Below are 12049 nucleotides of genomic sequence, written 5' to 3'. Positions count from 1 at the left end.
ATGTGAGACCAACATGTTTTCGTGAGACCCGTGAGACCAACATTTTACACTTGAAACTTCACAGCAAAAATGCTGTGAAGGTGATTTTTTAAAACCTTCACAGTGTTTTTGCTGTGAAGGTTCGACTTTTTAAAACCTTCACAGTGTTTTTGCTGTGAAGTTTACGTGTAAAAATGTGGYCTCACGGGTCTCACGAAAACAGGCTGGTCTCACGTGAACCCAACCCTATATATATATATATATATATATATATATATATATGTGTGTGTGAGAGAGAGAGAGAGAGAGAGATCCTGCAATCAAAACTTATATAACATGCATTCAAATTTGTACATTCACTTGGAAATACAAAGCTACTCTAACTGGCTAAAACCCTCTCTCTCTCTCTCTCTCTCTTTCTGAGGCCTCCCAATCATGTCTGAGCCATGGATCCTCTGTGCAAAATTAATATATGGAATAATATTAATGCATACATTCTTGAGACTGGTGGATTCCGAACGACGGGTCGATTCCCTTACGGATGAGGTACTGCAATTACCAGGCCAACCTCCCGTCAGTTTCAAGCAATTTGCCGGCTATATCGCCGTTGATGATGCCAAACGGAGATCCTTATTTTACTACTTTGTTGAAGCGGAATCCAATTCGTCTTCAAAACCTCTTGTGCTTTGGTTCAATGGAGGTAATATATCCACATTACATTTAATCATTCTATGACTGTTGGATTTATGAATTTGAAGAATTTGGCTTAAATTTTTTGCAGGGCCTGGTTGTTCGTCTGTTGGAGAAGGGGCTTTTGTAGAACATGGCCCTTTCAAACCAAATGGAAGTGTTTTGATCAAAAATGATTATAGTTGGAATATAGGTATACAGAATCTTTTCATTCCTTTTCAGAAAATTCTGTTTCATGTTTAGGTTATTAATTGCAGCATTAAATTTAGAAGGTGAAGATACATGTTTGCCCTAAACCATTGATTAATGCCTTTTTTTGGATAAGGAATCATTGATTGATGGTCCTGATGATTGCGACTGTTTATTTGCTGGATCTCATACATGGAAATTTTTAGATGTGGTCTTTAGCTAGGAGAATAATCTTCTCATGGGTTTTTTTTAAATGCACCACCTTCCCACAGATTTTGCGACATTCTTTTTAAGGTGGAGAAGACGGTTCTCCTATATTAACCCCCTTTTGTTACGACCACCGAGACCATACTCCTAGCCACTTTAGAACATAGACAATAGGCCTGCATTTATGTTTGTTTGTACAAAAGGCTTTAAACTTGTAACCCCTGAGCCAAACCACACTACTCCACCTCAAGAGCATCATGTGAGAGCCAAATCAGATATTAACAGCCAATTAGGTGGTTTGCTTAAGAGTCCAATGCCCACAATATGACGTATTTATGTTGTATGTGTATATATTTGTGGATGGCATAAGTATGCACACATGTATAATGTATGTGTGTATATATGTATGTCTTTATTGCGTTTGTTTTATTGTGTGCCTTTGTTTTGGCAATGCCCGGGCTTACATATGTAAACACCATTTTGAACTTGAATCAGTACAATCAGTTTATGTCAAAATGGGCAAATAGGTAAGTTTATCATGAGGGTGGATGGAGTATTACTTTTGTTGCCAAGATTTTTGTGTTTAATAAACATCGAAAGATATCTTAGCTAATTCTTTCTTAGATTATATTTTGAGGAAATAATTTCGGGGCATCCATGTTTTCTTTTTGACAGAGGCAAATATGTTATACTTGGAATCACCAGCAGGAGTGGGATTCTCTTATTCTGATAATCAAACCTTTTATTCAGCGGTGAACGATGTCATTACAGGTTCTTTACTTCTTATGGAGGGTGTCATTTGTTAGTTATGGTTGAGAATTTGCTTATGATTCTGTGTTATTTATAGCCAATTGGTTTTGATGTGAGATGTTGAGCTTATTCTGTTCATGTAAGATCTATTGGATTCATTTAGTTTGATTTGGTTATGTTAAGGGTGTACTATGGCAGCAGACCATATTATTTGGGGCCAAGAATTCATATGATGCCGCTTGGTTAACATGTTCTACATTCCCCCCACCCCCACCCCACCAGTCTGGGATATACAGGGATTGTTTTAGGTTTTATCATGGGTTGTTTCTTTTTGAAGCTCTCTGCTTTTCACCAAAAACAGACACATGACTAGTTGTGGTCAGATGAGACGTCTCATGTCTGCGTACTGCCCACCCCCTTAGACTCTACTTCCGAGTAGGAGTTATTGGTGTGTTTGGTTTGGTTTTTGTGATCATGGGTTGTTTCAGTTAGAAACAATTGGTTTTTAAGTTGGAATTTAGAGGTTTAATATTCTGGTTGCTTTTACTACAAAATATTCAGATTTGATCAAGGTTGTATATGACTAAGAACAAACTTCCCCAATCATTGTTTCTCATTTCAGCTGCCGACAATCTTGCTTTCCTTGAGATTTGGCTTGAAAAATATCCAGAGTACAAGAATAGAGACTTCTATATAACGGGTGAAAGCTATGCAGGTGATATATGTATATAACAATTTCAAATAGTTGCATTTTATAACAAAGTCAAGACATCTTCATTATGTGTACACACTACACAATAGTATTGCATACTCTGTCTATTGAAACAGAAGTAACGTCTGCATACATCCTACCCTTCTCAGACCCTACCTCTAGGTGTCTCTTGAGATAGAGGTAAGGTCTGCATACATCTACTCTCTAGGTGTCTCTTGAGATAGAGGAAGGTCTGCATACATCTACCCTCTAGGTGTCTCTCAAGAGTTGAGACAGAGATAAGATCTACGTACATTTGCTCCTCTCATACCCTACCTCTAGGTGGGACATACTGGGTTTGTTTGGTTTGGAACTAGTCCTGTATCAAGAGAGGAGGTGCATGCTAACATATGGGAACACTTTATATTGTTTTCTATATCCCTGCTAACATATATCGTCAACTACAGGACACTATGTTCCTCAACTTGCAAAACTCATAGTTCACTCAAAAGCCAAGATCAATCTCAAGGGAATCGCTGTGAGTAAATTCAATGACATTTTTCTCAATGAAAAGCGGGTTCTTTTTCTTAATGAACTTGGCATTTATTGTGTAGATAGGTAATCCACTTTTGGAATTCAATACGGATTTTGATTCGAGGGGGGAATATCTTTGGTCTCATGGTTTGATATCGGATGATACTTACGAACTGTTCAATAAAGTCTGCAACTACTCGACCATAAGAAGACAAGCCCAGTCCAAGTCTATTACCCCTACTTGCTCTCAAGTTGCAAATCAAGCTGCAAAAGAGATCGGTAGATTCATTAATGCTTATGACATCACTCTTGATGTTTGTTTGTCAGATGTTTTCTCACAGTCACAAGTTCTTGAGCAAAATGTGAGCTAAACATCTTCCCAGTTGTTTTTTTTCTGGTAACTGTAAGTGTTCGAGCCAGCTTACATGCACCTCGACTAATCCATGGGGCCCTGGCAAACTCTCCGGTGGCCCCGAAGGGACTTGAATTGGTAACTTCTGGTGAGCATACCCAGTGTCTTACCAGTTGAGCTGCCCCTGAGGGTTCATCTCGGTTGTTGTTTATGATATGGGTCAGTTTCATTTGTCCCTAATAACTCTTTCGGCTTGACAGCAAGATACGGAGACAAAGGTGGATGTTTGCGTGGAGGATAAAACAATCGAGTACTTGAACCGAAAAGACGTTCAAACCGCGCTCCATGCTCGTCTCGTGGGCGTCAAACAATGGGCCCCGTGTAGCGAGTAATACACAAACCCGAACTCCTACTCGAGTCTTTATCGAAGGTCGCGTATCAATAACGATAGCTTTTTCTTTTTGGCACAACAGAGTTTTAAACTATGAGATGCAGAATTTGGAGACACCAATGATTCCTGTGTTGGTCTCCCTTCTCAAGTCTGGCCTCAAGGTCTTTGTTTACAGGTGAGAAGTTAGCTTCTTTTTTTAAATTATTGAAACAAGAAGTAGCGTTTCAATAAGTTATAATGGGCTTTTTTCTAACTATATCCCTTGGATCTTTCCAGTTAATTTTTCAACAAGTTATCTTAGTTCATTTTTGTCATCCAGCTTATCAACTACCAGCTATTTATTAGCAAGTAGCTAGCTTATTCACTAACAACTAGCTTTTCAGCTAACAGATAGCTTAAAAAACTATTTTGTCAAACATTGTAGAAAAAAGATGATTAACTCGATAACCTTTGAATGGCATTTCCTTTGGTTAATTTTTTCAGTGGGGATCAAGATTCCGTTCTCCCTTTAACCGGGACACGAGTGGACGTCAATAGCGTGGCTAAGGAACTAGGATTGAACACGACTCTCCCATACAGGGCTTGGTTTAATGGCAATCAGGTTAGTTCACTTTTGTTGAACGGATTCTTGTTTTCTTGGCTCGGGTTCTACGGTTGAGATGTTTGTCGCTGAAAATTCAGATGTGCTCTCATTCGGGTTTGGCAAATTGCATGAAATAGCTACATGCTTTTGTCTGTCCCGTTTTGTATAACGTACTTCCAAAACCCTCATTTTGGTAGTTTAGACGTGACATCTCAAAACATTTAGGTATCTGGTTTACATCTGAGTTTGCATGAAAATATAACGTACTTTGATCCAATTCCTATTTTGTCTAAGCCACTTTGTTCTAAATATCTGAGATATCACATATGAGGTATCAAAATGAAGGTTGTGAAACTACGTTGCATTTAAATAGGAATCGGACCAAAGACCAAACCTTGCCATTCGCATTTCGATCTTTTTCATTACTAAGTTCAATTTTGGGCAGGTTGGTGGATGGACACAAGTGTATGGTGATGTTCTCACTTTTGCAACCATTCGAGGGGCATCACACGAAGCTCCTTTTTCGCAACCGGAGCGATCAATTGCTCTATTCCGAGGCTTTTTGAGCGGAAAACCGTTGCCACAGCCCAACGAGGAACCTCAAAAGAGAGAAGAGGAAGCCCATCTTCATTAGGATATCAAGAACCACTTTCACACATCTTTTGACCCTTCCGGTTTCGATGAATAAATTCAGTTCAACTGATTTCGTGTCATTCATCTTCGATGAGTCGTAACGGAATTCGTTTTACGGATAATCTCGGCAATTCACGAGCTTCTCATTTTTTTTAGTATCGGAGTAGTTAACACTTGAACACCGATTTCATACGAGTTCCTTTCAAATGTATTTGCGAATTGGGAACGATGTTTATGTGCCTGATTATATGACTTCAGAATCGCATGATACTCATTGGTTATTAATTTCCTTTCATGAAAGTCGTAAAATTCAATATTATGATTTACTTACCGCATAAGATTTGAGTCCATCAAAACGACATTGTATGTAATAATTTATGTGGTAAGCGCTAATCGTGGTAAGAGTCATCGTCATTACTTATTAGGTAAGACTCTTGGTCCTTGTCTTTGCTCTTACCGGGTAAGATTTTTGGTTCTTGTCATATTAATCTGGTAAGGTAATGTGACTTGGTAAGTGCTTACTCAGGTAAGCATTTGGTAAACGACCCCTTGGTCTGTAAGCATGATAACAATGTAAAATATCTAAAAATTAATGTTGAAATATTAATTGGAAAACAGAAGAAAAAGAATCTCATAGAATTGTTGAAAAGTTCTTTTAAATAGTTTTTCAAAAAGTTAGCATACAAGCCAGACATGAATTAACAGACAGAACTTTTCAATAAGCTCAAGAAATAAACTAGCTTATAATTGTCAAATATAACCATAGTCCTCGAAATCCCATTTAAAATCTGATAAAACGCATATTGTATAAACTGGCGTGATGGCCAATTTTATTCTATTTGTCGTAAAAAAAATCTTGTCAAAAGAAAACACTTTCTAAACAATTCGGATTTAATTTCATCAAAATTTAATGGCTAAAAGATGTTTTTACGTCATCGTTTCTCTCTCTCTTCCATTTAATATGAGCATGTACTTTGTGTCCTTGACGGTCCTTTGAAATCTGTAAAACGATCTGAGATGACTTTCTGTCGACGAATGCAATTCTTTTTAGATATTTTTTTAGATTTCGATATGAAAAATAAATTTTGAATTTAAAATTAGATCAAATTTTGATGTAGATACAATCATCAGGGACGTTTCAATCTTTTTGGAGGTCCGGTTACATCCAAAACTTTTGATTGCATTGCATAAATGAGATATCAGAGAATATATGTTAAAAACAAAAATGTGCTAAACCTAAAAAGATTAACAATCTGAAATTAAACTTAAATCATTAATGATTTGAAGCTAAAACCAAACAATTAATGGTTTGAACATAAATAACTTTGGCTATAGTTTTACGTGGGCTGATAAAAGACCCTAAACACATGTAAATTTGGGATCCAAAATTTTGGGGGCCCTGTTCAAGCTCTCACATTTAACATGCTAAGGGACGATCCTGACAATCATATAGATAATTAGATACGTGATCAAATTTAATTGAATATTTATTTAAAATACTTTAATTAATACTAGAAGGGTACCCGCGCAATGCAGCGAAATACATCTTGATTTTAATATTTTATTATATTTTATATTTCCGTCGATGTTATAATATGATCTTATGTGATTTTGAGAAAGCGATGATGTTTTTATTTTTGAATAAAATATAAATTTGAAGATATCATAAAAATTTGACAAAAATATATCGATATTAGTATCAAATTAACTATTTAAAATTCTTCATTTTTTGTTTAATTTTTTAATTCATTTTTTATTATAATTTAATTTATGTAGAATAACGAAGTAATTTATATTTGGTTTAATAATATAATTTTCTTATAAAAATAATAATTAATTATTTTGTTAGAACTCGATAATTATCCTAATTATATTTTAGATTTTTTATATTTTTAAATGAGATGTTTATTCTCTATTTGATTATGTTTATCCACAGTTGGTTATACGAATTCAAGCATCGAACTTTAATAAGTTGTACTTATGCATAATTTACTTGTAATCTTGAATTTTAAGTAATATGCATCAATATTCAGTACTTTATACATAAAAAATAATTTTTAAGAGTTTTTGTCAAAAATTTTAAAATATAGTACAGATGTTTATTTGAATAAAATTGAGCAACAGAATTCAAACGTAATCCCATATAATTTGGGTTAAGTTTGTTTAAACCAAAACTAAAAAAATAGTAGAATAATTATTCATGCATTGATACTTGTACATTATGCATACATGATGGTACATGACTTCAAAGCTTATCCTCATTTATGTTGTATTTATATAACCTCAAATGTTCTTGTGATTACTTCACAAATCAATCATGAATTCTTTTGTATTTTCAATTTTATTTCTTTTTCTCTTTGCTAAATTTTCTTATTCCCTCCCGTTATCGACTAAATCGAGATGGGTCGTGGACACGTTGACCGGTGATCGGGTCAAGTTCAAGTGCGTAAACTGGCCGGCTCATCTGAAACCGATGTTAGCTGAGGGACTCGACAAGCAACCACTGAATCGCATCGTGGAGCATGTCGCTTTATTGGGGTTTAATTGCGTTCGACTCACTTGGGCTACTCATATGTTCACTCGTTATAGCACGAAAACCGTTATGCAGTCTTTTAAGGATTTGAACCTTACAAAGGCAATCAAGGGTCTTGAGGAGAATAATCCTCGGGTTTTGGATCTTACGGTAGTTGATGCCTTTTCGGTGGTGATAGATGTGATCGGGTCGTATGGAGTCATGGTGGTGCTCGATAACCATGTCAGTGAACCAATGTGGTGTTGCGGCAGCAATGACGGTAACGGGTTTTTCGGGGACAAGTATTTCGACCCAAGAGAATGGCGGCGAGGTTTATCGATTGTCGGAAACCGTTACGCACACACTCCTATGGTCGTGGCTATGAGTTTGCGTAACGAGCTACGTGGGCCCCGCCAAAATGTGACCGAGTGGTACAAATGGGTTCGCAAAGGTGCAAGATCGATCCACAAAGCTAATTGTAACGTGTTAGTCATCATCTCTAGCTTACATTACAGCATCGACTTCACTCCACTAAAAACTGAACCATTGGGACTAGACAGCACATTACCGAACAAAATAGTCTACGAAACACACCGATACTCATTCACAGCGGGACCAAAAAACCAATGGTTACATCAACCACTAAACCAAGTTTGCGACAATGTTATTCGTGGGATAAACAAAAAGGCAGGGTTTTTAACAACTGGGTCGGATCCGGCCCCGTTGTTTATTACGGAGTTCGGCGTGGACCTAAGGGGTGGGGACCGTGCCGATAACCTTTTTTTGACTTGTTATATGGCTTATTTGGCTGAAATGGACTTGGATTGGGCCTTATGGGCTTTGCAAGGGAGTTATTACCTTAGAGAAGGGGTCCAAAACGTGGATGAAGTATTTGGACTGCTTGATAACAATTGGGCCGGGCTTAGAAATCCCGGTTTTAACCGCCGGTTGGATCTTATTCATCAAACACTTCAAGGTACAAGTGTTTTATTATTAACTAGAATGATACTCGCGTAATACAGCGAGATTTTAATATTTAATTTTTATTTTTGTCTTTATTGATATATACGATTTCATATGGTTTTGATAAAGCGATAATCTTTTTTATTTTTGAAAGAAAATATAAATTTGAAAATAGCATAAAAATTTGAAAAAACAAATCAATATTAGTATCAAACTAATTATTTAAAGAAAATAATTAAACATTCTGTTAAAAATTAATGATTATCTTAATTATATTTTAGATTTTCTATATTTAAAATGGATGTTTATTCTATATTTGATTATGTTTATCTACAGTTAGTTACACGAATTTAAAAATAAAGCTTTATTAAGTTGTATTTACGTAAAATTACTTGTAATCTTAAATTTTAAGTAATATGCATCAATAAACAGTACTTTATGCATAAAAAAATGGTTTTTAAGAGTTTTTGTTAAATGTTTTATAATATAGTATATATACATTTCGAACATAATTCTAATATTAAATTTTTAGGACGGACTAGAGATGTACAAAAAATTTAAGCCTGGATGCTTGTCTTAGCCTGTCCAAAAAATCCCGATCATAGTAAGCACAAAGCCCGATTTAAGTCGGACCAAAATTTTGGGTGTCCGAAAAAGCTCATCCTGAAAAAGCCCGATTAAGCTAGAAAATGTCAGATAAATCCCTTTTTCAACCCTAAAACCCGCCCAATACGGGTTTAAAAAGCATGTCGTTTTTCCTTACTCATTGAAAACGGGCTTGTAAGGTTTGGTCTTGTGGATCTCTGGAATGGCATTGTTTTTTGAAGTATTTTATATTTAATAATTTATATTTTAATTAAAATATATTTAAGTGTCTATAGTTTGAAAGAAGTTTATTTAAGAGTTTATAGTTTGAAAAATGTTTATTTAAGTGTCTATTTTTTACATTATTTTTGAAAGTATGTTATACATTTTTAAATTATTAGAAGGGTACTCGCACAGTGTAACAAAATACATCTTTATTTTAATGTTTTGTTTTGTTTTTTTTTTTGTCTATGTTGATATAATATTGATAATGTTTTTACTTTTAAATAAAAATAAATTTGAAGACATCATAAAATTTTGAAAAAATATATCGATATTAATATCAAATTAACTATTTAAAAGTTCTCGTTTTTCGTATAATTTCTTTAATTCAATTTTTTTATTATAATTTAGGCAAAATAGTAAAGTAATTTATTTTTGGCTTAACAATGAATTTTTTATAAAAATAATGATTCTGTTAGAACTCAATGATTATCTTAATTATATTTTAGATTTTTATATTTAAAATGAGATGTTTTTCTTGTATTTGATTATGTTTATTAGTTATACGAACTCAAAAATGAAGCTTTAATAAGTAGTATGGATTAATACACAGTACTTCATGCATAAAAAATTGTTTTTAAGAGTTTTTGTGAAATGCTTTATAATATAGTATAGATATACTCTTAAACGTGTTTAAGAAAATATGTTTTTTAAGATGACAATTTACTAAAAAATATGTACCTTTTAACACGTTGAAGATAATTATAACCCAGATTGACTCATTTATAAGTAAATGGATCAAAATTGTAACCTCCAATCAGATATAATTCTTGTTACCTGTTTAACCATTAACTTCATGTAGACCCGAAATCTAGATCATGGAACTACACATTCTTGCACCACCCACTGACTGGAAGATGCATTAAAAATAACGATATGAACCAAATCTACGCCGGTGAATGTGAGGGGTTAACAGGATGGAGTCACGCTGGTGATGGAGCTCCAATCCAGCTATCAAGCACCCCGTGGTGTCTCATGGTGGTCGGAGACGGGCTTCCAGTGAAGCTGACGACGAATTGCTACGAAAAACAAAGTAGGTGGAAATCAGTACGAAATTCTAGATTTCAATTCACGAACGAAGACGAAAACGGTGTCAATCTCTGCTTAGATTTAGATCCTTCTGGTTCATCGACGATCTTGAGCAAGAAATGCATTTGTGCTGGAGGCGGTGCTTCTAAATGCCTGAAAAATACACAGAGTCAATGGTTTGAGTTTGTTTACGCCAATAGGAGATATTTTTAGAATCATTTTATGTTTTTAGTTTTCAGTATAATTATGCTTTATTATAATTTAGACTTGTATCAATTTTAATTGTTGACTTTTCGAGGATAGCATTTTCTACATTCATAAATAAAATACTGTATTTGACAAAAAGGAACCAATGAAATAATCTTCAATGATAAAGCAGGAAATGCTCGATTAGAAAAACTCAGTCTGGATGTAAAGATTGTTTCTATTTGACCGAATGTCTTTCAATATCAGATATAAAAAGACAGGTATTTATTATTAAGTATAATATATTTTTACAATATTTTATTTATTCAAATTTTTTTAAAATAAGTTTAAAAATTCAAAAAAAAAATGTTACAATTATAAACAAAAATAATAGGCATATTATAAAACATAGATCTACAAGTTAATATAACTACAAAGGGTTGTATACCCAAATGCTTATCCAATAAATGTTTATCTATTGGAGTCAACACTATAATTTATTTTGATGCGTAAGGATTTAATACATCAAAACGTATTCAATGCAACAATTTATCGGGTAAACGCTTACCTGGATAAGTATTGTAATCTTCACTTACCGGGTAAGACTCCATCATTCTCATCGCTCTTACCCGGTAAGATTCTTGGCCCTTGTCGATATTCATCTGATGAGGAAACTTATCCGATAAGCATTTACCAAGTAAACGTTTAGTAAACGACCCCTTATAAATCATAAATCAAGTAACTGATTAATAAAATAAAATCTACATAGATATAATAATATAATAAAAAAATATTTCTAAGAAATGTAAAATATAACTATGCAATAAATTATTTTTAAATATTTACAAATAAAAATAAAGTAATTTATAATTATTACATTTCATATTTCAATAATTGCTTTATTCAATAAAATAATTTTTTATTTATTCAATTGTATATTTTGAGTATTAAGTAATAGTTATGGATTTATTTGGAAAATTTTAATTTATAATTTATTGCTAAAACTGATATAACAAGAAATTGGGTTACGATAGAAGCAGGGACGGCCCTGACCACGTGCAGCCCGTGCGGCCGCACAGGGCATCAAAGCTTAAAGGGGTATCAAGTTGTCATCTATTACTAGTTTTGGGTTTAATAGTTTGGGAATTTTGGGCAACTGAGTTTTAACTATAAAGTTATCTGTATGAATTCATCTATTTGTATAAGTTGGAAAAGTTTTTGTTTGGGAGAGTTTTTTAACAGATGTAAGGAGCGTGTTTTTAGTTGGAAGGGACGTGTTTGGGAAGAAAAACTTGACTTTCTATATAAAGCTCCCCCTAGAAGCTTACCGGATAAGTCACTTTTTATATCATTAAGCCACTACGAAACAGTCATGCATAGTTGAGCGAATAAGTTTTAAGCTTATTAAGCTGCTGACAGATAGGTTCTTAGCCTTTAGTCATTGACCTATAACATTCGAGTTTTACTTTATACTTAATATGACAGTAATTTGG

General features: G+C 34.0%; 2 protein-coding genes across 2 annotated transcripts; both read left to right on the top strand.

Annotated features, from left to right (window-relative positions):
- The first annotated feature begins 426 nt into the window (after positions 1-426).
- LOC112513107 (serine carboxypeptidase-like 45) lies at positions 427-5280 on the top strand. Its single transcript, XM_025119251.1, has 10 exons — positions 427-679; positions 761-862; positions 1741-1836; positions 2438-2530; positions 2974-3044; positions 3121-3402; positions 3653-3780; positions 3866-3958; positions 4267-4384; positions 4812-5280. Exons 1-10 carry the CDS (start codon positions 466-468, stop codon positions 4998-5000), a joined length of 1386 nt encoding a protein of 461 aa, XP_024975019.1. The 5' UTR covers positions 427-465; the 3' UTR covers positions 5001-5280.
- A 2036-nt stretch (positions 5281-7316) lies between these two features.
- On the top strand, positions 7317-10583 carry LOC112512310. Its single transcript, XM_025118189.1, has 2 exons — positions 7317-8487; positions 10144-10583. The coding sequence occupies exons 1-2, from the start codon at positions 7317-7319 to the stop codon at positions 10581-10583; spliced, it is 1611 nt and encodes a 536-aa protein (XP_024973957.1).
- Positions 10584-12049: the final 1466 nt, after the last annotated feature.

The sequence above is a fragment of the Cynara cardunculus genome (genome assembly GCF_001531365.2).
Source record: "Cynara cardunculus var. scolymus isolate 2C chromosome LG 5, CcrdV1, whole genome shotgun sequence".
Classification (NCBI taxonomy): domain Eukaryota; kingdom Viridiplantae; phylum Streptophyta; class Magnoliopsida; order Asterales; family Asteraceae; genus Cynara; species Cynara cardunculus.
This window is presented reverse-complemented; position numbering and strand designations above follow the sequence as displayed.